Below are 27,539 nucleotides of genomic sequence, written 5' to 3' on the forward strand. Positions count from 1 at the left end.
TTAGCCTCAACCCACCCTTAGATTTGTAGTTGGGTAAGGCTTGACTTGAACTGGACTAAGAACTTGCACGAGTTGTGGTTGTGGATAAGTTGCACAACCTTTGAGGGAAAACATTATACTATATTGAGTTGGATCGCGTGGGTCATCTGGATCACTGGATCAGCCCATTGACAACCTAAGCTTCAACCCAAATCCAGCCCATTTAATTAAATGGGCATTAATTTCTAGTCCAAGCCTGATCCACTGCCCATATAGCATGACCCATACCTAAATAGAAGTGAGTTGGGGCAGTTGAACCACGAGTCCACCCAGCCCATTACCCACCCCACAACCAATGAAGGGGACCAGTGTTCCTTATGAGCCAGGGCATGTTCACATTTTGATGATTCCCACTACTTGCAAACAATATTTTCTTTTGCATCTCAGTGTCAGCTGGGTCAGGTTGACTCGAAGACTCAACCCAACTCAACTCGTTTTTTATTTTATTTTATTTTATTTTTATTTTTATTGAAAGTATTAGGAGTGTTGATTAAAAAAAAAAAAAAAAATTGTGAGGGAAGCAACAACACAGCAAATACCGTTTAGTTATGGGCATTGCCTTGCCTGGTTAAGATCGGGTCGAATCTAACTCCAAACATTTTTTTTTTTAATAGAATCCCACCTGTCATAAGACGGTTGACTCGCTTGGAGTCTGAATCACATTGAATCCACTCGATGAGTTTCTCCACATCCAGGCTAAGTCACACCAAGTACTAAGTTTCCCAGTGACTCAGCAAGTTGATTCAGCCAAGTTTCTAGCAGAGTCAGCAAGTTTTAGAACATACGGTCCTGTACCGGATAGGATCTGGGCCTCTAAACCTCGACTGGGACCCAAGAGTGTGGATCTTCTGGGTGGTAAAGTTCTCCATGTTACAACCAATGTTATTGACTGATTCTTTTAGAATTTTGAAACAAAATGACACGAAAATGTACAACATTCATTGTCGTTTTAGAGCAATCGGCAAATTATTACAAAATCTGATACATTCTTTGTACATTGAAACATAAACCGTATCAGGTGTGATCGTGCTGAATATTACATTGACCAGTTTAAAAAATAAATAAATAAATACAGCTATTGCAGTTACTGGTAATAACTGGTTACTGCTCCTTCTGTGGACCTACTTTAGATACAGTGAGACCAACAACTGTGAGATGATAATAAATTCACTTACTATTACAGCCGGTGAATGTATGCCCATCAATGGGACTATGTCTACCTGCAACCAATTCTCAACTGCTGATCCCACCACTGCCCCAACAACAAGGCCACCCACTGTTATGAGTGTTGCCTTTCCTGAAAAAAAAAACCATGGCCAAGCAGTTAAAACATAGATTAAAAGCCTGATGGCTCTAAAAACTGATATAGATGGAGCTCTTTAGAAGCACGCAGCAAAAATACAGCCAATGACATCTCCTTTGGTGCGCAACTTTAAGGAAACGCACATTCTTAACGAAGCATGGCCCACTCACCTTTCTCAAGCACCTCTATGTGCAGCCTCACACACCAACCTGGCATGTGTGAGAGACATTCAAGCCGCACACCAGGTTGGCCATACCCTAGACCTGGTTTAAAAGTTAGTCCATTAACGCATATAAGGTGGGCCACACCCATTGTTCTGAGTATCCCCGGTATTATCTGCATCTCCAGCTTGGTGATACCGATAACATTGGTAGTATCAGAAATTCCAGGTGTTGCTTGTATCGCCAATGTATCGGCAATATTTCGATAATATCACCAATATATTGAAATTGCCAAAAAATATGTTTATTACAAAATAAATAAATAAATAAATAAATAAATAAAATCTATTTGAATGCTTTTATGGGTGCATGCTTGTATGATGAAATGCATGTTAGTGCGGGCGACACATGGATGAATGGATGGATGGATGGATCATGCATGTGTTTATTTGTATATATGTATTTGTCATCGTATGTATGTATGCATCCATGGATGGGTGGGTGGATCAATTATGTGTGTTTGTATTTATGTATGAGCATACATGGATGGATGGATCCTCCATTTTCCCATGTTCCCCAATGTTTCCTCGAGTTAATGACAAGCGCTTTTAAGCCCCCATTAAAGGAAACTTATTATTTGATTCATAAATATACAAATATGCATATTTTTTGCTATTATTTAATTCTAAAATATGCGAATATGTGTAATTAGCATCTCCTAAAGTATCATTGAAAATTTTTACCATTTTTCCCATGTTTCTCCAATGCTTCCCCGAGTCAACATTATATGCTTTTAGAAGCCATTACAAAGAAACTTACTTTCATGTTTTTTTTAAATAAAAATTTTAAAAAAATCCTAAATATGCAAATGTGTGTACTTTAGCATCTCCCGAAGTTTCTTTCCCAGTGTTTCTCCAATGCTTTTCCTCAGTCAAAAGATATATTTCCTAGTATCAGCAATATCAATCATGTTTTTATATCCATCCACATTAAATGCACATATGGCTCACTTGATAAGTTGATTGGCATTTCGGACCAAGCCATCCACATGGTAGGGCCCACTAGATGCATATGAATGTCCAGCACATGCTCATGCCTCACAGCATGTAGGGTGCATGAATGCTTAACAGAACTACGGTACTTTCTTTTTTGATCTACCGCTTTTAGTTGTTTTGTTATCTTAACATTTTCCCACCATCATGCAACAGAACCATCCTCTGGTAGCCAAAAGAACACAATGATGGAATGACAACATGGAAATATATTCAATTTGCTATTCTCTAGATTCATGCAAAAAGTTCCCCTTTCAAATTTAGAAATTCTAGCTTGTTCCATTTGCTTATAATGAATGTCTGAATAGCAGGAGAATGAGACCTGCATTATTCGTAAAAGCAGATTAGCTGTTGGAAGCACTTGTACTATATAATGTCCCAGCACCTTTTTTATTGGCACAAATACCATGTTCCAAAAAAAAAAAAAAAAGGTCTAAAACAGCATAACTGTCTAGAGAATTATGGTCGCATGAAGCATGAAGTGACAACATATCCGGATGCGAGAAGTGTATGTTTCAAACTGTCAGCAAGTATGCATTGTTAAGAAGCAGGAACAGGTGCGCGAGTCCAAAGGATGATTCATAGGTACAAGGTTAATGCAAGGATTAAATAGTATGGAATTGCATTAGATGGGATTAACACCATTATTGCACAATGATTGTGTGTCTGGAAATACCATGGTATTTTGATCATCCAATCCCATGTTTGGGATCAAATTCTTCCTTTGGAAAACCACAGTATTAAGGAAAACACGTGTTTGGCAGACCATGAAATTGTAATCAACGAACCAGATTCACAACTAATGTTGGTCACTTGTACACGTATACAACTCGAATGTCATGTGTGAAGGGCGCATATGGATGGAGAACGTGTATAAAACACATGCATCAATGTGGAACCCACAGATGTAGTGGATTTCAAAATCCAACCGAAATCCTGCATTGAACCAAATGCAATTCCATCCCACCTAATCTCAATCCTTCCTGTCAACTCCAAACGCCGGATGGAATTTGCATGGGACCAAATGCCATTCCATCCCACCTAAGCCCATGTGTACAACCTGCTATCACATGGCCTTACATGGTATTTCTGTTCTCACAATGTTTTCAGGAAATGGATGCAAACAATATTGACTCGGCATGACTTTTCGAAGAGAAGATCTTTTGATTTTTGCCATCACGTCTTCTCTATTTGGAAAAGATAAATAGTACATATAGCCCTTACCCAAGATAATGGACCACTTTGAAAGCAGTAATCTTTGATAATGAAAATAAAAAATCCCAAGCACGGTAATGATTTATTTTATTTTATTTTATTTTATTTTTTGAGCTGATAACAAAGATTTTGTTAAAGAAAGATCCGTAAATCAAATGTACAAACATGATATTTTGGAGAATCAACCAAATAGACCCTAATTGAACACAAATCAAACATGTTTTGGTGGATTAGGGCCCGCTATGTTGAAATATATTTAAAAGAAAAAGGTGATAGTTCACACCCTTTCCTGATTTTCCAAAAACTGGTCAGCTGCTTCAATTTGTTGAGTCCTGCTCAAATCTTGTTTTGATCTCCAAAATATGCCTTAGATCTAGTCGAAATGAGTTTCCAGGCTTCCTCCATCCTTGGAACAAAAAAAAAAAAAAAAAAAGAGGAAAAAATAGCAGAAATGTGAAAAATGAAAGATTGGCTTTATGGTTATATCGACTGTGACATTGATATGCTTGTGCCTTAACGTATCCTATATGTCTCATACTGGCTGATACCCCACCGACTTTTTGCGAGGACCCGTTTCAACCCTGAATTGTGAATCATACTGGCTGATATGGATCTTATATGGCTTCGTCGGCCAATACAACATGGATATTCAAAATCCTAATCCAAAGAGAAGATTTAAAACTTCAATTATCAAACCTATAAGAAGATCACTACATTATAGAATGGTTACATGAGCGCATACCAGAATCATTGGCATCTCTTCCTATGTGCTTAAATGATATATTTAATCGAAAAGATAGATCATGTTCGTTCAATATGAATGTAAGTTTCAAAGTAGCCAAGTCTATTCTCTTTGTCCAACCACATTGTTCAAGACAAATTAGACCAATTACTCTTCCAAGAAAATTCTAAGCCCCTCATGCTTCCACTTCATCTCCTTACCCCCCACCCTACTGGACTGGAGAATGTTATCCAAATCTTTCGACTGTTGCCCCAAACAACTCCACCTACTCCTAAGAACCCCAGGTTTCCAATGAATGAGCCGGTGCAATCAAGCTCCCACCACTTCAAGAATGGTAGTAACCAAATCACCTTCGAGGACTTTATTCCAAGTTCTCTACATCTTTCAAGTAGGAATAGCATGGATCTGTATGGTAAAATCCCACTTAATTATGGAGCCTTTGGTTCGCAATTACCATGGTGGATTCTTCCAACCTTCTGTTCAATGGATGGTAACTGGATCCCTACTGAGGACCAAATTGCAATTCTCCCTCTCCAAAATGGGAATCCCACCGAACTCCTTGATAGAAGCCACTTATGGAGTCTATGATTCTTAGTGCCTCCATTGGCCACTTATGGAGTCTATGATTCTTGGTGCCTCCATTGAGGCTTTGATATCATTAAAGATCCACTTATTACTTGTGACAGATTGTCAATCTCCACTAATCAGCCTTAATCAATTAGTAACCCCCATTCAGTATTTCTCACAACTCGTTGACTGTAATCAACATATGTAATAGACTATTAGATCCCGCTTGATTGTAATCAACCTATGTAGTAGTCTATTAAATTGCGTTTGAGGGAGGTTTATGCTCTCATTGCCAGTCCCCGGCCTGGACAAAGGAGGAGGGTTGCGTCAGGTTTGCAGCTGGCATTAAACTTATGTGAAAACTTTCAACATGAATCTGAACAATGTTGGGCAAATAAGAAACATGACCATAAGATGAGTGTAGCTGAAATGAGGATGTTGAGATGGATGAGCAGCAAGACATAAGGATAGAACTAGAAATAAATGCATTCGAACTCAGGAGTACCACCAATAGGTAAAAAGACAAGGGAAAATATACTTAGATGGTCTGGTCATGTGCAACGGAGACCAAGAACTTCACCAGTTAGGAGTGAGTTCCTACAAGTTGAAGTCTTTGAAAGGGCAAGGGGAATGCCCAAAAAGATGTGGGTGGAGGTAGTCAGTAAAGACTTGATGACCTATGGTCTAACTGAAATAACGGCCCTTGATAGAATGGAATGACGGGAAAGGATTCATGTAGTCAACCCCAATTAGTTCAGATAAGGCTTGATGATGATGACGATGATTTCTTTTGAAAAGAAAGAAGAAAAAAAACAATGATGATAATGATGATGATGATTCAGTGTTTCTCATAATTCACTGCCCTAACTGAGTGCAAAGGTTCTCTGCATCTCTCCAAGTTGCAGGCCTAACAAAAGCTAATTCACCAATGTCCAAGAAACTTTTTCTCTACAAGAACCTCTTGTGACAACGTGTGTTATGAACTTATGCATTCACTGTATATGGGACGTCTGTTATGCTCAGGAGGATGGGGTGGCGATTGGTAGATGTCCGTCACATCAACTCATTGTTTAATGCCCAAAAGCCCAACTTGATTAATGGTAGGCCCAGTTCGATTTGACCAAAAGACTCAATTGAGACTTCACAAGATTTGATAGGGCATTAGGCACAGGGCTCCTTATTTTGAATTCCTGCAAAAACTGGATTTGTGGCTCGAATAGTGATTCATGATCTGAACCACTCATACTTGGGTTCCATAATTAACCATAGGGGAAAAAATCTCACTGACCTGGCGATCATAACTGACAGATTCACGACCCTACAAAATGGATGGTACAATAGTATTGTTGATAAACAAATTGAAGGAAACACATTCCTCAGTACATGTACAGGATTGTCCAATCCACCCAATCCACAAAGTTTGCAGATAATCATGATGGAACCACTCAATGAACATCCACGTCATGGATAATTTTCCCGCATGTCATTTTTTCCCCACGTGTCAGTTGCAGTTAGATTTCCCCGGAGTAAAGAAATTTGGAAATCCCATTCCCTATAGATTGGCCAATCAAGCCTAGCTAGCTTGTCTAGCATTCCATGCCAGAAGCTTAACTGTTTGTAAATTTCCCTTTCTGGAAAACACAAATGGTAAAGTGTGGGCTTGTGTTAGCATGCTAGTGGTGTTTCGTAAAATATTTATCAGTTGGCTACCTCTTATTCCCTACAGGCAACTACTTAAGCATGTCCTTTCGACTTGTCCAATGGTGGTATCTATGCCTAGAGGGTTCATTGGACTTTGTTCACAAATTCCTGTTTAATGGGTAGTGTGCAATAGTTATGCTAAGGTGTAGCGTGGGGTGTGACTGTGATGTCATGAAGTGGTGTTGATCATCATGCATCAAGGCAGCCCTTGCCATTGGCCAACTAACTGAACATGACCCTCATGTGTGGTCCTTTGATGCTTTGTACTTTGTGGTATGCCTAATAACTACACCATGACCCTACTTTCTTGCTCACCCTCTGGGGCTTGCATGCAATAGTTGGGCTGGGGGTTAGCATTGGACCATTCTAGCATCTAAATGTTGCCAAAATGAGGTATGCCACGCCTACAGTGTACATGTGCATGCATATGGGTATCTATACCCTACCAAAGTATCTAACATCCTCATTCTCAAAAGCAGAAATAGAACATACTGAAAAAAGATTTTCTACGTGCTTTTGGAATATGACGATAGTTGTGCATGCATACACCCAATGCACACATGGCTGTTGGAGCATAAAAAGAGAGGTGAAGAATTGAAAAGGATAGAAATCTTACAAGTGTGGGCCATGCCTTCTGAATAGTAGAAGGTGCAAGCTAATGTGTTAGGCTCCCGCGCCACCTAAACAGTGGAAGGTACAAACGGATGCACCCACAGAACGGTGGAAGGCACGGGGAAGGAATGAGGCCTTTTGGGAAGAAGGCGCAGAGACTTTGAGACAATAGGCCCCGTGACACAGCATGGACTTGCCACCCACCCAAGTGAGTTGTTGACAACCAATGAGAGCAGGCCATGTGAACGCTCAATCTGATAGTGCGAGACAATTGTCACCTGAGTGTTCCCTTATTTGACCAAAACCATCCAGCATCACCTATAAATACCTCTTCAAAGGTTCATTTCATCGTTTGAAATATCCCCGATATTATCCAGCTCGGCGATACCGATAACACTAGTAGAGATATCAATAATACTGGTAGTATTAGAAATTCAAGGTATCGATAATGTATCGCCAATGTATCTATATCGCCAATATTTTTTACTGTGTAAAATTCTAGGTGTCGCTTGTATAGCCAACGTATCAATATCACCGATGTATCACCAATGTTTTCGACTGTGTAAATTTTAGGTGTCACTTGTATCACCGGTATATTGGTGATATTTCGATAATATTGCCAAAATTTTGTTTTTTAAAAAGATTTTCATTTCAATTTTTTTACGGGTGCATGGTTTTATGCGATGTTCAATTTTGTTGACGATAATATACTTATCGCAACATGAGCGATATCGAGACCACGATCTTTCTTTTCCTTTCCAATTATCGATGATTTGAAGTGACCTATGTTGTCGATGTTATGAAATATTGATGTATGTTTGGATGGAAGGTTGGATGGTTGGATGGATAAATGGGATGGTTGGACTGATTTCTTACAACAACACATGCTTTTAGTTCCCCATTAAATGGAAACTAATTATGTATGCATTCGTTTTTCAAATTTTTATTCCTAAATATGCCAATATGTGTATTTTAGCATCTCCTGAAGTTTTACTAAAAAATTCCACCATTTCCCCATGTTTTCCCAATGTTTCCCGGCATTTCCAGTTATCGGCGATATCCACATTGCTTCCGTATCCCCGACCAACAACCAATACTTCGAAGGCTGGTTCATTTTGAACACGTAAACTCTTTGATTCTCGAACTCTTCTTGAGAGCACTCTTTGAGAATCCCCAAAAGATATTGAACCTTTGAAGGTAAAAGTGTGCTCACACCTTCATAAAAAGGGGAAATCCCCATGGAGCCATTCCCTCTGCGCTTTAAAGAAATTGATAAGATGGTGCCAACAATGTATTTTAGCCCATTCTAGTGCCTCATGGATTATTCTGCAGGTGGCAACCAAAACAATTTCAATGTTGGTTGTGCCTGGTGGATGGCCCTAGGGTGTCGGATGGCTATATTTTGTCAAGCAAATGTCCAAAGTGGGTAGTGCAAGAAGGGTCCCTTCCTCTGCCATTCTAGTTTGCGCCCTCTATTATTCTACAAGCCATCTTTAGGCCACTTATTGGCCCGCGCCCGGTGTCTTCTAGAATTGGCTGTGAGTTGTTTGGCTATGGGACTCCATTGCAGACTAAGTTTGATCTGCACTTTTGCTTTCTATGCTCTACGAACCTCTAACTATCCGCACCCAATGTTACCTTTCTATGCTCTACGAACCTCTAACTATCCGCACCCAATGTTACCCTTGGAATTGCATGACTGTGTTTTGCACCTATTTTACGGTTGAACATCATGACCCGCGCCTTCTGCATGATTGCTCATCCATAGCTTGGTGCTATGCACTCTTCTATCATGGCACCATCAGATTCTGAATCCTCATATTCTAATGTACATTGGCATCATATTTAAGTATATCTTGGGTCTGTCATGGAATTGGCACCCTCCTGAATTGAGCTTGTGACATCTTCACAGGACTGATCGGCCCCAGCCTACTCAGCTCCACAAGGGACAACATGGCAACCCAACAGGTTATAGGGCTTTTGGTAGAATGCTCCATGCTATTAGGGCTAACCTTATTAAGTTCATCGTGCATGATTAACATTTATTGTTTGACTTGAGCTCATGCCAGCTCATATTGTGATCAAACCGTAATGACTCTCACGAGTACCTGGACCACTATGTGATTCTCTCTCTCTCAGCCTTGATACCTTGGGTACATTGTTGGTGTTATGCATTGTCCATACTACCCTCTTGCTATGTAACAACCTGGGTTGCCTGCCTTTCTCTATGCCATGATGCGTGCTCCATCATAGAAATAGCTAAATGCTCTCTGTTTCGGAGATATATACGCAAAACCACACTAGTTCTACGGTCTTTCCTCAGTCCACCTTGTATCAATGACATCACAGACTCTATATTAGAGAGAAAGCATTGGCAATATGGTGTGCTTGCACTATTCATCTCATTGTGTGAGACGGCACAGAGCACTGATCAATCGATCACAACCGTTTTGTGATCTGCTTGAGCTATGCCCTGGGCATGAGGGCTACACTCAGTCGCTCACCCTTAGATTGTATGCATCATGCATTTGCATCGCAATCATCACATTTATTTATTATTATTGCCTTCGAATCAAGGGTTATTCTATGTAATTTAATTAAGGGCTTGTGTTATGCCATAGCTTAAAAATATAATAAGAACTCAGATTAATAAAAGGTTAATAAAATCCTTCCAACTATATGCCCACTTCCCTCTTTCTTGTGGATTTTTCTTTTTCGAACGATCCCTATTTTGTGTGGATGTCGCAATGTCTATGAATGTATATGGAGATAAATGTGAATGTCCATGAACATGAATACCAACCGAAATCGATGTCAACAGTGGTATACATGGATACAAATCTCAATCATTCAAACCATGGAGCCTAGCATGAATGAACCATTGTACAAAAGTTTACAATTAAGGGATGATCCTAAATTCCTAATAGCTTGATTAGCAATCATCAGGCTGGATGGTTAACATGATAAATAGTCAACACTCCAAATTCAAAATGGGGTTATGCTCCATCTATACTAGGCTCCATGATTTAGATAATTCAGATTGAGGTATAAGTATGCATGTGTAGAGCAGTGTTTTAAATAGTGCATAGTGTAGCATTCACCCCTTCGAAGTGTGAAGCATAAGCTACATGGCGTACAACACAAGTTACATGCTACTCCTGATTTTTTTAAATTAAAATAATATGAAAAATAGGAAAGGAATATATATATATATATATATAACAGTATGACTGATTTAACACTTACTCATATACTTTTATCAAAATAATTGAAAACATCTACCAATTTTTAGTGAAAATAGCAAAATGTAACAAATCATTGAAAACATTAATTGCTTTTACTGTATTAGTGAGAAATAACATGCAGTGTAAGCTCCGTAGTGTGTGTCGGAGACTACGTAGTGAGTAGCATATGCTATGTTATGTAGTGTGTAGCATATGCTACATGCAACTCAAGAGATTTTCATGAGCTGTGTAGTGCAGAGGCTAGGCTATGCTATTTAACCTAAGCTACACGCAAAATAGAGTAAGCTATTTAAAACATTGGTCTAGAGAGGTTGTTGTGTGCATTAGAATCGATGAAACTCTGTCAGAGTGTCGATGTTCTTTCCATTAATGTGCTGTTAACATTGGTAACTACTTGTGAGGAAATTAACCTTCTTTTGAGTACTATCTCCATAACCTTGTTGCAACAGCATCAGACAATTCAGATCTACAATAACCAAATTGGAATGGGTCCAAATGATGGTAACTCCTCTTGAATACAGACCAGTGTTACCTGGACACTTCAACCACGTCCTGCGTTCCCTATTTTTCAAGAGCAACCATTTCTTCCATCGTAGTAGCTTTCTAACAAGGATCACCCTAGGCATTTGCAACTCTAGTAGGGACAGATAGAGGAAAGGAAAAAAAAAAAAGAAAAAGAAAGAAGAAGGCTTTGAAAGCCGATGAGATAGATGATAAGATACAAAATTACTTATCACCGGAGACGTACATGAACCAAGGTGTTTCGTTTCCGTTACGATACGCCCATAAAGGCTAATACGTATAGGGTGAGAGTTCGATTCCCCTCGGCTTTACCCAATACATGTGGTTGTGGGTGATTGCGTGTATCCGCAGGGATTAGTCTTACTTCAAAAATGAGGTGGGGACACCCTGTGTCTCCAAAAAAAAAAAAAAAAAGGGTCATGACCGTTACACGATACGGGGGTGAAACGGGGCAGTTGGTTTTTTGGGACCATATCGGCAATTACGATGGCCAGAAAGGCCGTTACGAGGCATAACGACCGTTACCCCCGTAATAGTCGAAAACCAGCCACCTTTTTTTTTTTTTTTTTCTGTTTAAATTCAATTTTCTCCTCATTTTTTCACTTTTCTCATTCCAAAAACTCTACTAGATCATTTTACAACAAATTACGATCACTCTTACTATAGTTTTTAAGATTAAAATTGTAGATTAAAGTGATTTGAGCGAATAGACGCTCCGATGGCCTTTTTTTCAAAAAATTGACTGTAGTATTTATGCCTTTTTTTTTTTTTTTTTTTCCCTTTTGATTTCTAGTTCTAATACTTGATTGTGATGTGAAAACATTAGATACATATAATCATATTCACAAATTCAATAGACAGCGCGATACAACACTCTCACCAAAGAGTGAACCATTACACTACCATAAACATGTTCAAAACAAAAAATGAATACATATTTGGAATATTTACATTATTCTGGATTTTCTCAATATTTTCTCAGAATTTTTTGGATAAAAGAACATTTTCAACTGTTGTGGGGTCATAACGGTCATTACACCCCCATATCGGCCGATACTCGTATCGGTAATGGTAGTGATCGTTACGGCCACCATTACCGATACGGAATACCTTGACATGAACGTTTAGCTTATGAAGAGTAATTGAGAAGACGAATGAACTGGGTCTGATGATTAATAGTGGTCAAGCAACTTTGAAGGTAGATCCATAAGCTTTTTGGGAATCTACACCTTCAACAATTTCCACAAAGACCCAAAAAAGGCCTGAAATGGACTAGGAGGATCCTTGATGACTGGGAGAGAGAGCATCTTTACATAGAGGGACCATTGTTGTTGTTTGTGAGTAGATATAAAGCACATTTTTTAAGAAAGTAAAATCCTTAAAGACACACCTCTTACTATTCACAGGAAGAATAACACTTATATCCCTTCTAACTATGAGCTTAGCTTAAGAAAATGCATTTCATTGATTGAGGCCCCAATTGGACTTACGATAAACCCAATATCTTAACAAAAGCACACATTCAAATGTTTTTGGGAGGAACACTGAATAACATACAAGCGACGGTTTATCGCTCAGCTATATCATTTTGCCTGGAATATGATATGAACAAGAGCATTGGAATTCTATGCCATGAACACAAAGATTCCTTCACAATTTCTGATTGAAAAACTTTTATTTTGACATCAAACTGTGGGATAATCATTTTATTGAGCATATTCACACCATATCACACTTCATTCCGAATCTTCGTCAAATATATCCAAGCACGCCTAGAGTCTCATCAATAAATGAAACAAAGTATACATACTAGAAAGTGGAAACCACGGAGTTAGACCCCATACATCAAAGGGAACCAAATCAAACAGTGTGACATTTTATGATTACTTGGAGAAAAAGTGTTTCTACAATGTTTGGAAAGTTGGCATACATGTCACTAAAAATCAACATCATTTGAAAATTTATCTAGAAATAACAACATAAGACACTTAAACAATTCATGATCTAAGCATGCCAGAACTAGACCACCCTTTATTACAATGACGGGATTTGAAAACAAATGCAATAGAGATACACAAGCATAAAATAGTTGCAACCCATAAGCTTTTCATGTCCACCACCAATCCTTCATGGTTTGTAGATCCAGTAAAACACAATTAGATTGGAAAGAATGTGATACGACAATCTAATTGCTTAATAAGACTCACATATGGCAAGTTAGATGAAAAGGAAGGGACATGAATAACAGAAGGTAACTAAAGATGATGCGAGCCAATAGGTTTCTTTCCCGGAAGCTTTTTGGAAAAGGATCCTTCTATGAGTTTTATGTGACTCAAGGACGTAGAATAGGAAAGAAAGTTACTTTCTTTACAGGTCATATCATCTGTGGCAACGAAGTCAATAATCCGAGAGGTGAAAGGATTGGATTGGGATTCGAATGCATGATTAAAAGAAATACCTGACTGCTTGCTTGATGTATCGGGCGAATAAGATGCATGAAGATTTGCCAGCTCTTGGCAAAGGTCACTGATAATCTGATCCTGACAATCTAGCACATTACAAGCTAGTTCACCCTCAGTCTCAACATTGTTAGTAACATCTTTAGGTTTGGGATGTAAATGAGGATGGAAAATCCAACAACACCAACAAATGTGTCACAATGGCTGCGATGTGCACGAAGGAGTTTATCCTTACCAATGTATCTAGTAAAGGAGCGTGACTGTCTCCAGTGATTCCACCTTGAGATGGTTTGGACCCAAAACAAGAGTAGATTTCTTTGGTAGCACAGAACTCCGCATATTGGAATTAACAATGATTGGCTTCTCCTCTGACATAGTTATACACTGATTCCATGTAGAATAAAGATTCCTCATCCCCATCTTGGACTGTTGAAGCTCAAAATCAAAGTGAAGCCCAACAAAAAAATTCAAATATTTTCCTCTGCTCACTTCCTAGTTTCTTCTGGAGTGGAAGCAATAGGATGGCATTTCTTATGATATTTCGAGATATCATCTGGATATGTATCAATGACATTGAGGCAGTGCCTGGAGGTGAAAAACCTGAAAAAATTAAAAAGAAACTAAAAAATAAAAAAGTTTATTTTCTCGTGGATTTTTTGGAGAAATTTTTGGGGGAATCTCTTCATCTGAGGATTAAGGCAACTCCTTTCGATTATGCGGAAAATAATAATAATAGCAAAGCTTTAGGTGGAGAAATTGTAATCCAAGAGCGGAAACAAGTCAAAACCCATTTGATGAGTTTTTTTTTTTTTCCAATTGTTTATAATTGATTCTTTTGTTTAGATTTGGTAGAAATAAGTTTTTAATCCATTTTTATGCATGTTTTGGATGCAAAATATTGGATTTTACACGCCAATTTTCAAATTTGGGAAGTTGAAAGATGTTCTATTTTCACCCACTTAAATTGGAAGTAGGCTATCAAAAAAATTATATGAAACTGCTTGTAGGGCGATTTAAGAATTGGCGAAAATTTCTGGAACTTTCCAAAAAAAATAAAAAATTAATAGTGAAAATAATTAAATATTCATTTTAAAAAATATGCTGGTCGACCAAATTTGGCTAATGTATGTGTCTATCGATCTACATATCGCCCTCTCTTTTTGTTTTTTCAATTTTTTTTTTTTTAATTTATAAAAAGTCAATAAAATTTATTTTAAAATTACTTTTTTTACAAAATGCATTATAGTACATTTTTATTGTAACTAATTAATACGGTCGATGTGTTGATATGGAGCATGTGAATTTGGGACAAGCGACTCTAGTGGCTATGACACATTCATAGCCATTTGGCTATGAACATGGGCAGTAGTATGCCTACGGATACATACAGAGATATCAGACATTATCATTGGCAAATATATTGAGGATATTCATATATACCCAGTGCATATGAAGGTGCAGAGCCACAACAGCCACAAACTTATCATGATTATGCAGTACCCACTGATGAGCATACTGAACATGTTCAAAAAATGACGAGTACCAGAGCTTTGTGAGAGAGTACATGAGTCTGTATCATTCTAGCATGTCTTGGACAGAGTGTTGCTGATAAGCAGAGCAGTAGTACTACGGCTGCCCTAGTGGAGACAGATGACAACTTTGAGCCGCCTTGTTACTTTTGTGGGTGTGAAGCAAAGGAGTTTTTTCTTTGTTTTTGGATGTATAGTTTCTTTTCTAGTCATGGTGTGCCGTAAAGGTCATTACGGGGCCGTAAAGGCCGTTACGTAAAGGTAACGGTGGCAACTGTTACACGTTACGGGGTCATAACAACCGTTATGAAAAAAAATGACCCGTAATTGCCGTTAACGAGGCATTACTTCCCCTATAAAGGCCATAATAGCCCCGTAATGGTATAGTATGGACATATATAGGTTTTTCATACTTTTTAATCAACATTACAGGTAGATACAGGTTTTTCGAGAGTTTTTTGAATAAATAAAAAAAATTAAAAAAGAGAGACAATAACGGCCGTTACGAGGCCATAATAGCCGTTATGCCCCATATCATAAAGGTAACTGTGGTGACCGTTACGGCCACCGTTACCGTTACGGAACACCTTGTTTCTAGTACTTGTATCATTCATGAATTATATGAACTCATTTTGGACATAATTGCACCACTTAAGACAACATATAGTTTAGGACCTTATACAGAGGAAACTTATTATGCATACTTGGTTTTTTATAAAGTTTTGAGTTTTAAGCATGTAATCATGTCTCTTTTAACATATGAAGTTTCATTGAAAAACATTTTTCCAATGTTTCCTTAGAGAGTGATACATTCCTCGAGACAAGTGATATTTACCATGTTATGCTAATATGTTTGTCCCAAGGGTACAATACATGCATTGATATCGATAGTTAAAACACAAAATACAAGTATGCACGTACACATACACATGTGGTGTTCCAATTATCGGGGACACTATCAATCGTATCGTGAATAATATCCAGTATTGTCGGGTCAACGATACCAAAACTCCAATTAAATAGATAATTTCCACATATCATCAATATTTTCAATAGTATCGGCGATATTTGGTGATGTATCAGTATTGTTGACATTCTCACTCGAGCCTAGTATATATTTTCCCTGGTATTGGTGATACCGGGATATCGTTAGTGATACCAATGACATTATCACCAATAATAGGAAGGCACCCGGAAATTCACAAGAAATTCTCCAAAAAAATCCCAAAATTCGAATTTTTCATTGTTTTTTGTAGGGATTTTTGGGGAACTTGTTATTTAGCTGATTTCAACCACTCCTTTTTATTTTGTATTTTATTACTTGCAAAGGTAAGGTATTTGAATGATATAAACTCATTTTGGTAATAATTGCACTGGATTTTTTCCAACAGCACATGATTTACGCATCTATTGAATGAATACTTATTATGTAGCCTAAATGTATAAACATGTATCTTTTAACATCTCCTGAAAATTCTTCTACCTTTTTCCCAATGTTTCCCTTAGTCAATGATATTTTTCCAGTTATTAGCAATAACACCGGCAATGTCATGTTTCCATATCCCCAGTCTTCGATACATGTAATGATACCAATACTTTGACCACTGTGCACACAATCTCCTATAGCTAGAAAAGTGAGCAATAATTATAAATATTTGTTTCTTTAGCCCCATGAATATTTTTGAGCTGTTGACTGATTTACAAGAGTAAAACTCTTTGTGGTAATCTGATTACCATTGAACATGGACCATCGATCAAACCAAAAGAAACCTGCCAAACATGGGGCAATCTAGTCCCTCTACAACAAATTCATATGGTTTCTATATCCAAATTTTGAATCAGATTTCATGATGTCATCAGACATTAATTCCTTTTTAAGTCCAAGAAAACTGAAGGATAATTAACCGAAATAAACAAAGTAAAAAATTGTCATGTCTCCTTACCTAGGCTAATGTTCTTCTTGGACAAAAAGTATAATGAAGCTCCAAAGCTAGTAGCCAAGATTAGTCCAGGAACGTTAGCACCGGAATAAAGCTGATTTGAAGATGAGGATGCTCCATTGACAAATGTGAGAACCATCAATGCTCCGTGAACCCCAGCTTGTAAACCCAAGTTGCTAGTTGACGGCGATTCAACTGAAACGGGTGCATTCTTAACCGTGGTCTGTAGCCACTGAGGCATTGCACTAGTTCCAGGACTACTTGCAGGTTTTACATCAGCATAACGGATGCTGCTACTCACGACTTTTCCTGCCCTGCGCTGTGTTAAGCTCTGCATAAGCAACATGTCATATGCAGCCTCAACCTGAAACACAACACCCATAGTATTCTTGGATAGGATGACAAAAACGGAAATAAAATTGAAGGACACCACCTCAATTTCTAACACTTAATTAACAAAAATATACAGCTAAACAAGTTATACACCCAATAGTCTTAGTGACGATCACGGACATCTAGTTACATAAAAATTGAAATCAAACCTTACAGGAAACAACTGGATATTAGTATGTGTATGTATGATTAAAGTGAGGATGAATGCAAAATGTAATGCAATGGAAAAGAAATGAGAGACATGTTTCAAATGACATTCATTAACCATATCATTTAAGAGATATTGTGAATTATCTACCTTAACAAATGGGATAGAAAAGTAAAATATGGATGCAAATCAGGATGGCAAAAGAGATGCAAATGAAGGTACAGAACTCCAAGGAACAATAGAAGAAAACCTACTAATACCTACATGTGTCTAGGAAACTTCCAGCCTGTATGTTCTTTATTGTTAACAAGACACAAACCCTCTTCTAGCTGCTAATCAAGAGACAGATTTGTCCCATAGTCAAATCCAAAAGAACTTTTCTCAATCGTGTTAATATGTGGGCTCAATGGAATCTTCGGAATCAGAATCTCCAATGAACATTGCCCGTACAAAGTCGTCACCAATTCCCACTATTTGGAAATTAATACTTCTTCTTCTACTTTTTTTTTGTGTGTGTGTGTGTGTGGATTTTCTTTATTGATATAGTTTGTGTGGAATTTAAAATTCATTTTCAGTCGTAGCTTCTAAATTCATGTAGTTGAGCTATCGATGTAGAAAAATTTCACTACAATATTCAGTTGAAGATTTACCTGAAGATTAAAAAACTTGGGCAGAATCCCAAAAATGTTCCCAAGCCAGACTAAGACAGCCATAGAGCAAATGAAACGGTATAAATCCAGATAGCTGGTAAGGGCATTACTTAGACTAAGATGTATGCGTGTATATGCTCACTGTATTTAAATCGACATGATAAGAAAACTATTCGGAACTAAGACAATTCAAAGCTTGAGCAACATTTTGAGATGCACCTTGTAATTGTAATCCTCAATCATTTTCTCGGTTTAGAGTGGTAGCTTATTTTCCTCATATCCACATATTAACTCATCTGAAGCACGCTTCCAATCTGATTGTCTTACTCATCTAGCACTTATTTGTATAGTTTCTAGAGCAATATGGAGTAGCATCATCAATAGACCTCCTAAGGGTAAGTTAGTCATTTATTTATTTCTTTATTCTTTTTGCATACACAACATTGTATCTCTTTTGGTTACAATAAATGAGAGAATAAGTTAGTGTCTGCTGGTTTGTGGCAGTTAGGGTTTGTTGGATTATTTTCATTTGAATAGTTTTTAGGTTTGGGTTCTTTTCGTCCCAATGTATAGCGATTCTTTTGCGGCAAGCAATTAGCTATTTGAGATTTGTTTTTCTTTTTGAAACTTATTAAGATTTGCTGATATCTGGTGAATTTAGTCGTAAGATCCCCAAGTCCTCTTTGGTGGTTTGATTTGGAGCTACATGGATTGGTGCCTTTTTTATTTTTATGTGTGGGTGGGGGCGTCTTGATATTTAGAAAATTTGCAATTATTTGATATTAAATATGGCTTCATCATTAATATCTAAGATAGTTGATTCCATTACCTCCAAGATGGATGGGTTGATTTATTTATTTTTTTTTTTTTTTGAGCCACCAAGCCAAAAAGCAAAGTGGGGCAAAGAATACAACCGAAATAAACAACTAAACCAAAAAGAACAGAAGGGAGGAGGATCTTGCCTCCTCCACAATGGAGATCTAGTCCCTAACATTGAACTTGACCTTCCTAATGACGCAGCCGGCTGATGGGAAAATTCCGTCCAAGCGTAGGCATCTTCAATCTTAAGCGCGAGACATAAACAAATAGAAGAAAACAATTCAAGAGATTTGATTCAATTCAAATGTGCCTTCATATTACTCATATCAGGTCCTTATATAGGCTTTTGAAACGTACATATAAGGAAAACACATCATGTCATTGACAATTAATGACTTCTTACAAATATGAAAGATAAGAATGCATTAAAAATTTTTATGCAATGGATTATTCATAGCTAGCTAATTGATTTCACTAGCTAACTACCTCAATAGGCTAGCTACCTAAATAGGAGGCTTGGGCTTCTTATTAATGGGCCAATTGTTGGGCATGAGTTTAATGGGCCTGGCCTATGGATCGTGGCCCAGATCAGCCTGGATCAATCCTCCCCCGCTTGAAAGCCGATAATTATGAAGGGGCCATAATCAATGCCCAGAATATGGAGGACCAACAAGAAGTGAAAGAAGAGACGTGTATTTCAATATTATATTTTGCACAAGCTGCCCGTCAAGCGTGACTGTCTCCACCATCAACTACCAACAAAGCTAAAGGATATGCACTACAAACAAGAATCTTCGCAAGAGATTGAGAGTAGCATTTAAACTCAAGATGAGTTCTTTTTCAAAGTCAGATGGAATTGATGGAACCAAATGACCACACAAACAGATTGATCAAGATTTAAAGAATCCACTCATTGAAATTGTTGTGATTGATGATCTAGACCAAATCAATGGTCTAATGATTACTCGGATGGGTCTCACATGTGTGTACAAGAAAGACTCACTTTCTGATGGGAACATCAGAAAACCTACTCGAGTGTACCAGATACGAAGATGACCACCCACATCGGCGCAGATTTCTTTGTGGATGGGAGACGAGTTCCAGATGGGGCCCACCAGGCCATTTTGAAGACCCCACATTCATTGGACGTGCATCAGGAAGACCCCACCTTGGGGATGACGCATGCGGGCTACTTAGGAGATCATTTCAGTCATAGAATTTCTATTTCGTGTCGATCCGACCGTTGGATCTTGTCGATCAGGCCATTGGACCACCAGATCTTTTAGATTTGGGCCCCTTAGACTCTGATCTTACTTTCTTTATGTTATTTGTTATTTTTAGGAGTTATTTGATGGTGGAGATTTGAGAAGAAAAAATAAGAGAGAAGCTCTCTTGTGTGAAGGAATTTTCCTTATTGTTTTCTAGGGTTTTTTTGAAAAAAAAAACCCCTCCCTTCCAATTAAATTGTGGAAGGGTAGAAGCTTGTTTAGTAGCAAGGTGTCCCGTATCGGTATCGGTTGGCGTAATGGTGCCCTTCGAAACCGATACGGATACGGGGGCGTAACGGCGATATAAGGGCGTAACGGCCCGTAACGGCGCAAAATTTTTTTTTGCCAAAAAAAATATGAAAAAATATGGATTAAATCCGGAATATTCTAAGCATTCCAAATATGCATTCATTTATAAATTGGAACATGTTTATGGTGGTGTAACGGTCCACTCTTTGGTGAGAAGTTGTATCAGACTATCTGATGAATTTATGAACCAGATAACCTGAATTTGACTACAAAATTCATATATTTAATTTTCTAAATATCTAATTTATATACTTAACAACTTGATATCATTTCTCCCAATAGTTCTTTAAAAAAATGAAATTAAATTCAGGTAGATGGCGTTGCCAATTTGGGGCTGACTTGGAGGACCAATCTATGCACTAAATCAGCCTCAAATTCATGCAATTTATTGTCATTATCCCACTTATGAATTGGTGGTCATTTATTAGATAGTGAATCATGAAAAAAAATCAAAAGGCCCTATTTTAAAAAATAAAAGTCCACAAATTAACAATTAAAACTATTCAAACAATTTGATTTTGGCATTGTGAGTTAGCACTAGCAGTCCATAATTTAATTGCTAAATTTTAAGTTAATATATGTCTCGTGTACAATTTTTTAAGGCTCAGATTAGGCGGGACTCGAATTGTATAGTGCAGCACATGTGTCAAAATTTTTTGGGCCCCACCCGTGATGAATGTGCTATATCCACACCATCCATTCATTTTGCCAAATAATTTTAGAGCATGAGCCCAAAAATGAGGCACATCTAAAGCTCAGGTGGACAACACCATAAGAAACAACAATAATTAAACGTTCACTATTAAAAATTTATTGGGGGCTACAAAAGTTTTAGATCAAGCTGACATGTGTGTTTTCTCTTCATCCACGTCAGTGTGACCCAATTAATAGGTTAGATTGAAAATAAACATTACAGTGGACCTTAAGAAATTTTTAATGGTGACCATTTTATAACCACTGTTTCCTATTTCCTATGGTGTGGTCCACCTGAGAATTGGATATTATTAATTTTTTAGATCCTGACTTAAAATGACGTGGCAAAATGGATGGACGACATGGATAAAATATATACATCATCGCCCGCTCGAGTCTGATCAGATCAGATTGGATGGAAAATAAACGTTACCGTGGGCCCTACGAATTGTTTAACGGTGAAAATATTGTCTCCGCTGCTATTTTTGGTGTGGTCCAGATGATCTTGGGATATAATTCATTTTTTGGATAGTGCTCTAAAATGATCTCTGAAAATAGATGAACGGTGTAGATGTAATAAATACATTATTGTGGAGCCCATATAACTTTGATCTCCTTTGAACTGTTCGTACAACTCGGAGTTCGAGGAGTGTCAGCACTCGTCTTAGCGTGACATGTACCTATAGCCAGCGGCTAGCTGGTGCGTGGTATGCCTGAAAAAAAAAGGGGGGGGGGGGGGAACTGAAAAGAAAAAAAGGGAAAGAAGAGAGAAGAAAAAAGAGGGAAAGAGGGAAAGAAGAGAGAGAGAGAGAGAGAGAGAGAGAGAGAGAGGAAGAAGAAGAAGAAGAAAAGGAGGAAGAAGGCCACAGCCGCAGCTGTCTAAGAAGAAGAAGAAGAAGAAGAAGAAGAAGAAGAAGAAAGAGAAGAAGAAAAAAAAAAAGGAAAAGAGGTACGCCTTTTTTTTTTTTTTTTTTTAAAGGCCCGTAAGTACAAAAACTGGGAACGGCCGATACAGCCTCGTATCGCGTAACGGGTACACCACCGTTACCGATACGTATCCGATTTGGGATACCTTGTTTGGTGGTGGATTCCCCAAGGTATTCTTCATCTTACATCCTTCATCTTTCTTCTTCGAAGGGTATTATTATTCTTCTCTTATCTTCCTCTTTTCCCTTCCATTACAACCTTCTAAACCCTATATCTTCAATTTTCTATTTTCCCCAATTTCTAAAAACCCTAATTCCAAAATCCTCAATTCCCATGAACCCTAATTTTTCTAATTTCAAAATTTTCCCTTTCCTAACCCTAATCATAAAACTTACAAATATGTCCATTGAGTGTGAAACGTGCCTATGCTAAATTGGAAGTTCTATCCTTTCATCGGTCCTAGTTTTAATTAATTTATGTGATTTCTTAGCATACAGGCATGTGATTTAGGTTAAATCAGATTTTATTTCCTACTGTTTACTTTTAATTAATTGGCAGGTTAGCATCTTTTGTTAATTGAATTACTTTATGGACTCTTTCATAATCTCCACATTGCATGCTAGCATTAAATCATGTGTCCTACATCGTTAGCCCGTCCTTACTTTCATTTTCTTTTAAATCTCTACATTAGGTAATTTCCTTTAATATCTTTATATTAGGCAAGAAGTAATCTTAGATTATTCTTATTTAAGTAATTTCCTATTTAAGTGGTTACTTATTTAGGTAGTTTCCTATTTTTCAGATCTTTCCTAGTTAGGAATTCTATTTTTTGGTTCCATACTTTTTATTACAGATTGTAAAGACTGATTATAAATAAGGCTTAGGCCTATGATATAAGATAAGTTGAATGATATTCTTTTTTATGAAAATTCTATTGTTTTTCTATACGGTAGTTATTAAAGGAGGGGAAGCGATCTCTAGTTTCAGACTAGAGGACCATTGAGCTTGCTCACAGTCTTGCATTTGTGATCTATAACATTCGACTAGAGGATTGTTGGGTCCCTTCCCACAATCTCTTTCTTCTTTTCTTTGATCTATTTGTATCCCCTTTCGGGGTTTGAATTGAATTGGTATCAGAGCAAGTTCTACTCTTAGGAAACTTAAAGAAGGTAATTTTCTCATCTTATTCCTACATATTCATCTTTTCCCTTCCTCAATCCTTCGTCTTCCAGTTTTTTTTTTTTTTTTCTCTTCTCAAAATCACCAAACCCTAAACCATACATTTTCCTTTTTTTCCCAAACCCTTCGAACCTTAACCATACCAAAAAAAAAAATGCTTATATTCTCTTCTAGCCCTACCATATCCTAATCCCTGTCTAACCCATCAATTTCTTTCCCTTTCTCCTTTCCTTACCAAAAAAGAAAAAGAAAAAGAGAAAAAACTATCACAAACCCCATGACCCTCATAACCTAAGATCTAGAATCCAAGCCTATAGTTTAGCCCATTTCTTGTTTGGAGATGTCGTGGATAGGACAATGTTCATACACCTTGTATAATTATCCCCATCCAGACTTTCCTACCGGTCCATATCTATTGCGTTATTCTCATCACTCCTATCGTATCGAGTCTCACCCATCTTCATATGGGTCTTCTAGAGATTCCTTTCAATGGCGACAACCACATGTTGGCTACTCAAAAGCATCCCATTGCACAAAAATATTAATGATGGCCAAGAATGTTCAAGAGACATGTGAAGAAAATTTGCAGGAAGTTAAGAAGGAGATTAGAGTATTCAAAGAAGATACTGTAAAAGAATTCAAGGAACTCAAGGAGGTGGCGAGAGCTTGCTTCGAGCCCTTGATTGAACAAGAAAAGTGCTATGGACTTCAATCCATTGTCCTTGGAGTTCCTAAGAACGACATATTTGAAGCAAGTTTGGTGGCTCAAGAGGAATCCACTGTTGGCTTACTTAATGGATCCATGGATACACTTATTAATGGATCAATAATTCAATTGAAGGAAGTGCCAGTGAAAATGGATGATCAACCATCAAATGATACGGTAAAGGACGTATGGGCATGATTGAAGAGATGGACAGTTTAATGATTACCATAGTGCCATCTCAATGTCAATCAAAGCCCACAAATTGAAAGATGACTGTGATGAAGGGGCCACAATCAATGCCCATAATATGGAGGACCAACAAGAGGCGAAAGAAGAGACAATGCATATTTCAATATTGTATTATGCACAAGCTGCCCCCCGGGTGTGAATGTCTCCACCATCAACTACCAACGAAGGTAAAGGATATGCACTACAAACAACGACCTCCGCAAGGGATTAAGACTGGCATTTAAACTCGAGGATTGGTTTTTTTTCAAAGCCGGGTGGAATTGATGCAACCAAATGGCCACACAAATTGATTGATCAAGATTTGAAGAATCCACCCATTGAAATCGTTGTGATTGATGATCTAGACCAAATCAATGGTCTAATGATCACTCGGATGGGTCTCACATGTGTGCACAAGAAAAGGCTCGCTTTCCCTTTTTAGCCCGCCCTTACTTTCATTTTCTTTTAAATCTCTAGACTAGGTAATTTTCTTTGATATCTGTATATTAGGCAAGAAGTAATCTTAGATTCTTCTTATTTAAGTAATTTCTTATTTAAGTGATTTCTTATTGGGTTGTTTCCTATTTTAGAGATCTTTGCTAGCTAGGAATTCTATTTTTAGATTCCATAACTTTTTATTGCAGATTGTAAGGACTAATTATAAATAAGGCCTAGGCCTATGGAATAAGACAAGTTGAATGATTTTCCCTTTTATGAAAATTCTATAAATTCTATTATTTTTCTCTACAGCAGTTGGGGGGCTGGTCTCTAGTTTAAGACTAGAGGGCAGTTGAGCTTGCACAAAGTCTTGCATTTGGCTAGAGGATTATTGGGTCCTTTCCCACAATCTCTTTCTTCTTTTCTTTAATCTATTTGCTTCCCCTTTCGAGCTTTGCATTAGTGTGTGCATTTCAAGAGAGAGAGAATGAGAAAGAAAATTAAGAAACAGGAAAGTGGGGTGGGGTGTAGGATAAGTAACCTGCGCCACAGCATCTGGGTCGTCCTCACAAGAGGCGAGGATCAAATTCTTAGCACGGAGGATATCGTCGAACGACGCTCCCTCCCTGACGCCCAGCAGCTTCAGGGCGTTCTCCACCGACATCTCAGATGGCACCGAGTCGTCCGCCCTCGACGCAGTCAAGGGGCTCGCTAATCTATGCCGTGAGGGGAGCAGGACGACGCTCCAGCAACATCTCTGTTTCTTCCTCCTCCACCACTGCCCACCTGACATCATCGACGTCAACCGATGCGGCCAGATGCAGTGGTTGGCTCCGCCCCACGGCTTACAATAGAGGAGGTCATGGTTGGGTCTAATGGAGAGAGCGGCTGCCATTTTCGGAATTTCAGATATTGCTTTCTTCTCTGCTCTCTCTCTCTCCAACCTCTCCTTTTGGCCCTTTTCTTTCTACCTCAAGATTGTAACATATATCAATCGCTTCTTTCAAACATCAGCGACAGCGAACGCAACGGAATTTATTCGGGTAATTATCATATGCCCCAGCAGGACCACACGTACCCACCTGTCACATGTGTGCGTATTTGAAGCCGCCCTTTTGTTGCCCCCAACATATAGATGGACTGGTCCAAAAATTAGGACTGTTCATTAATTAGGTAGGACGCACTTGTGCGTTGGATTTGGACCGCTAGCCCACTCAGGAAATTGCATAAATGGCATACAACCATTTCAAGTAAAACTGTCCAGATAATGTGTCCCAGTTAAAGGTATCATTAACCAAAAATAGCAGTTATTTGATTGCCTAAGTATTGGATTGGTGGACACTTGTGGGATAGTGTGAACGCCGGTCCTGTGCTGGCGGCGCGCTTCCACTCAAAATCAGCACCCGTGTAGGTTGGTCTTGATTTTGGATGGATATAGTGTAGACTTGAAAAGGTATATCTTATTGAATTTGAGTCGCTACTAGCTAGGAATGCCTAGAATATATGGTTAGGTACACCAGCAGAATTACCTTAGGGTTGTGGAATTAGTGACTTTAAACTAAAGATGATTCTTATATAAGATATGCAATTCTTCAATTGAATTCATATTTTATTGGTATTTATTATTAGAATTGGTTTAATAGAATTATTTTCTGATTGGATGTAATAGAATTTCGATTCTAATTGAGTTATAAGACTTAATCAATGATTTAGATATTGTCATTACTATAAGTGGATTCTTGAATCCTTAGTATTTTATTATTATTATTTTAACCCTTCGACATCACTAGAGTAATCCAAAACTTTTTTAGAAGTTCTAATTGTGTTCTCAACCTAATTCCATATTGATCGATTTTAGTCTTACTCAGTTTATTACTACAACACGGTCCTGCACTTGGGATTGCCTTAGTCACCTTATTGTCATTTCATATGCAACGCAAACAACTGCAGGAGCTGAAGCATCGGCATCAACAATCGAGAGAATAATTAAGGAGACAATTCAAGTACAAGAGTTTTGAATAGGCAACTAAAGCACGACACATCAAAGGGAATCAATTCGACAAGTGTCATTTAGTAAGTTCATACTCTATTGTATTATATAGGATTGAGAGTAGAGTTTATGACCAAAACTCGATATGTTCTTGTGTGGAACTTAAGCTTTTATGTAGGGTCAAATTCATCAGATACAGGTGTGTGCATGTTAGTCTTCGTGGAAGCCTCTGCCTGGAGTAAATATATATCCTTAGACTAAAACTGAAGTTGTTGGTTAGCCAATAGAAAACCAATTAAAGTCTCTTATGGGAGCCTCCGGTGGGAATGTACGTTAGGTAAGTCATTATGTAGGCCACCGACTTAGGTGTATATATAAGTCCTTGCATTTGCCACCGACGTAGGTGAGTACATGGTAGGTCCTTGTGTAAGACTGTAAAGGTTAAAGTGAAATTAACTTAAAACCTCCGATAGTGAATTCTGATACACTTATGGGTTGAGTACGTCTGCTAAGAGTGAAGTAGAGAAACCGAACAACTATACATGCTTGTGTTTCAGATTGTCATTTGAACACTTATTTTATTATGCTTATGTGATTGAGTGATGAATTACATGTATACATGATTAGATAAATGTTAGGATTTAATAGTTAGCACATCCCACACACACGTGTACACTATCATTTATAGATTAGTTGCTTGATTG

General features: G+C 37.9%; 1 protein-coding gene and 1 long non-coding RNA gene across 4 annotated transcripts; both read right to left on the bottom strand.

The window, feature by feature from the left end:
* Positions 1-969: 969 nt before the first annotated feature.
* On the bottom strand, positions 970-25,848 carry LOC131243182 (protein CHAPERONE-LIKE PROTEIN OF POR1, chloroplastic-like). Of its 3 annotated transcripts, XR_009169925.1 has the most exons (4): positions 25,387-25,848; positions 17,091-17,451; positions 13,618-14,218; positions 1,200-1,336 (listed from the first exon to the last, which is right to left on the bottom strand). XR_009169925.1 is itself a non-coding variant. In XM_058242331.1 (3 exons), exons 1-3 carry the CDS (start codon positions 25,738-25,740, stop codon positions 1,161-1,163), a joined length of 891 nt encoding a protein of 296 aa, XP_058098314.1. In that variant the 5' UTR covers positions 25,741-25,842; the 3' UTR covers positions 970-1,160. The 3 variants fall into 3 exon arrangements, 2 of the variants coding, with proteins under 2 accessions (XP_058098314.1, XP_058098315.1); XM_058242331.1 differs by lacking the exon at positions 13,618-14,218 and having other exon boundaries at positions 970-1,336; positions 25,387-25,842; XM_058242332.1 differs by lacking the exons at positions 1,200-1,336; positions 13,618-14,218 and adding an exon at positions 1,373-1,605 and having other exon boundaries at positions 25,387-25,847.
* LOC131243183 (uncharacterized) lies at positions 2,351-10,553 on the bottom strand. Its single transcript, XR_009169926.1, has 2 exons — positions 9,031-10,553; positions 2,351-8,985 (listed from the first exon to the last, which is right to left on the bottom strand). It is a non-coding gene; the product is annotated as an uncharacterized LOC131243183 (long non-coding RNA).
* Positions 25,849-27,539: the final 1,691 nt, after the last annotated feature.

The sequence above is a fragment of the Magnolia sinica genome, chromosome 4 (genome assembly GCF_029962835.1).
Source record: "Magnolia sinica isolate HGM2019 chromosome 4, MsV1, whole genome shotgun sequence".
NCBI lineage: Eukaryota > Viridiplantae > Streptophyta > Magnoliopsida > Magnoliales > Magnoliaceae > Magnolia > Magnolia sinica.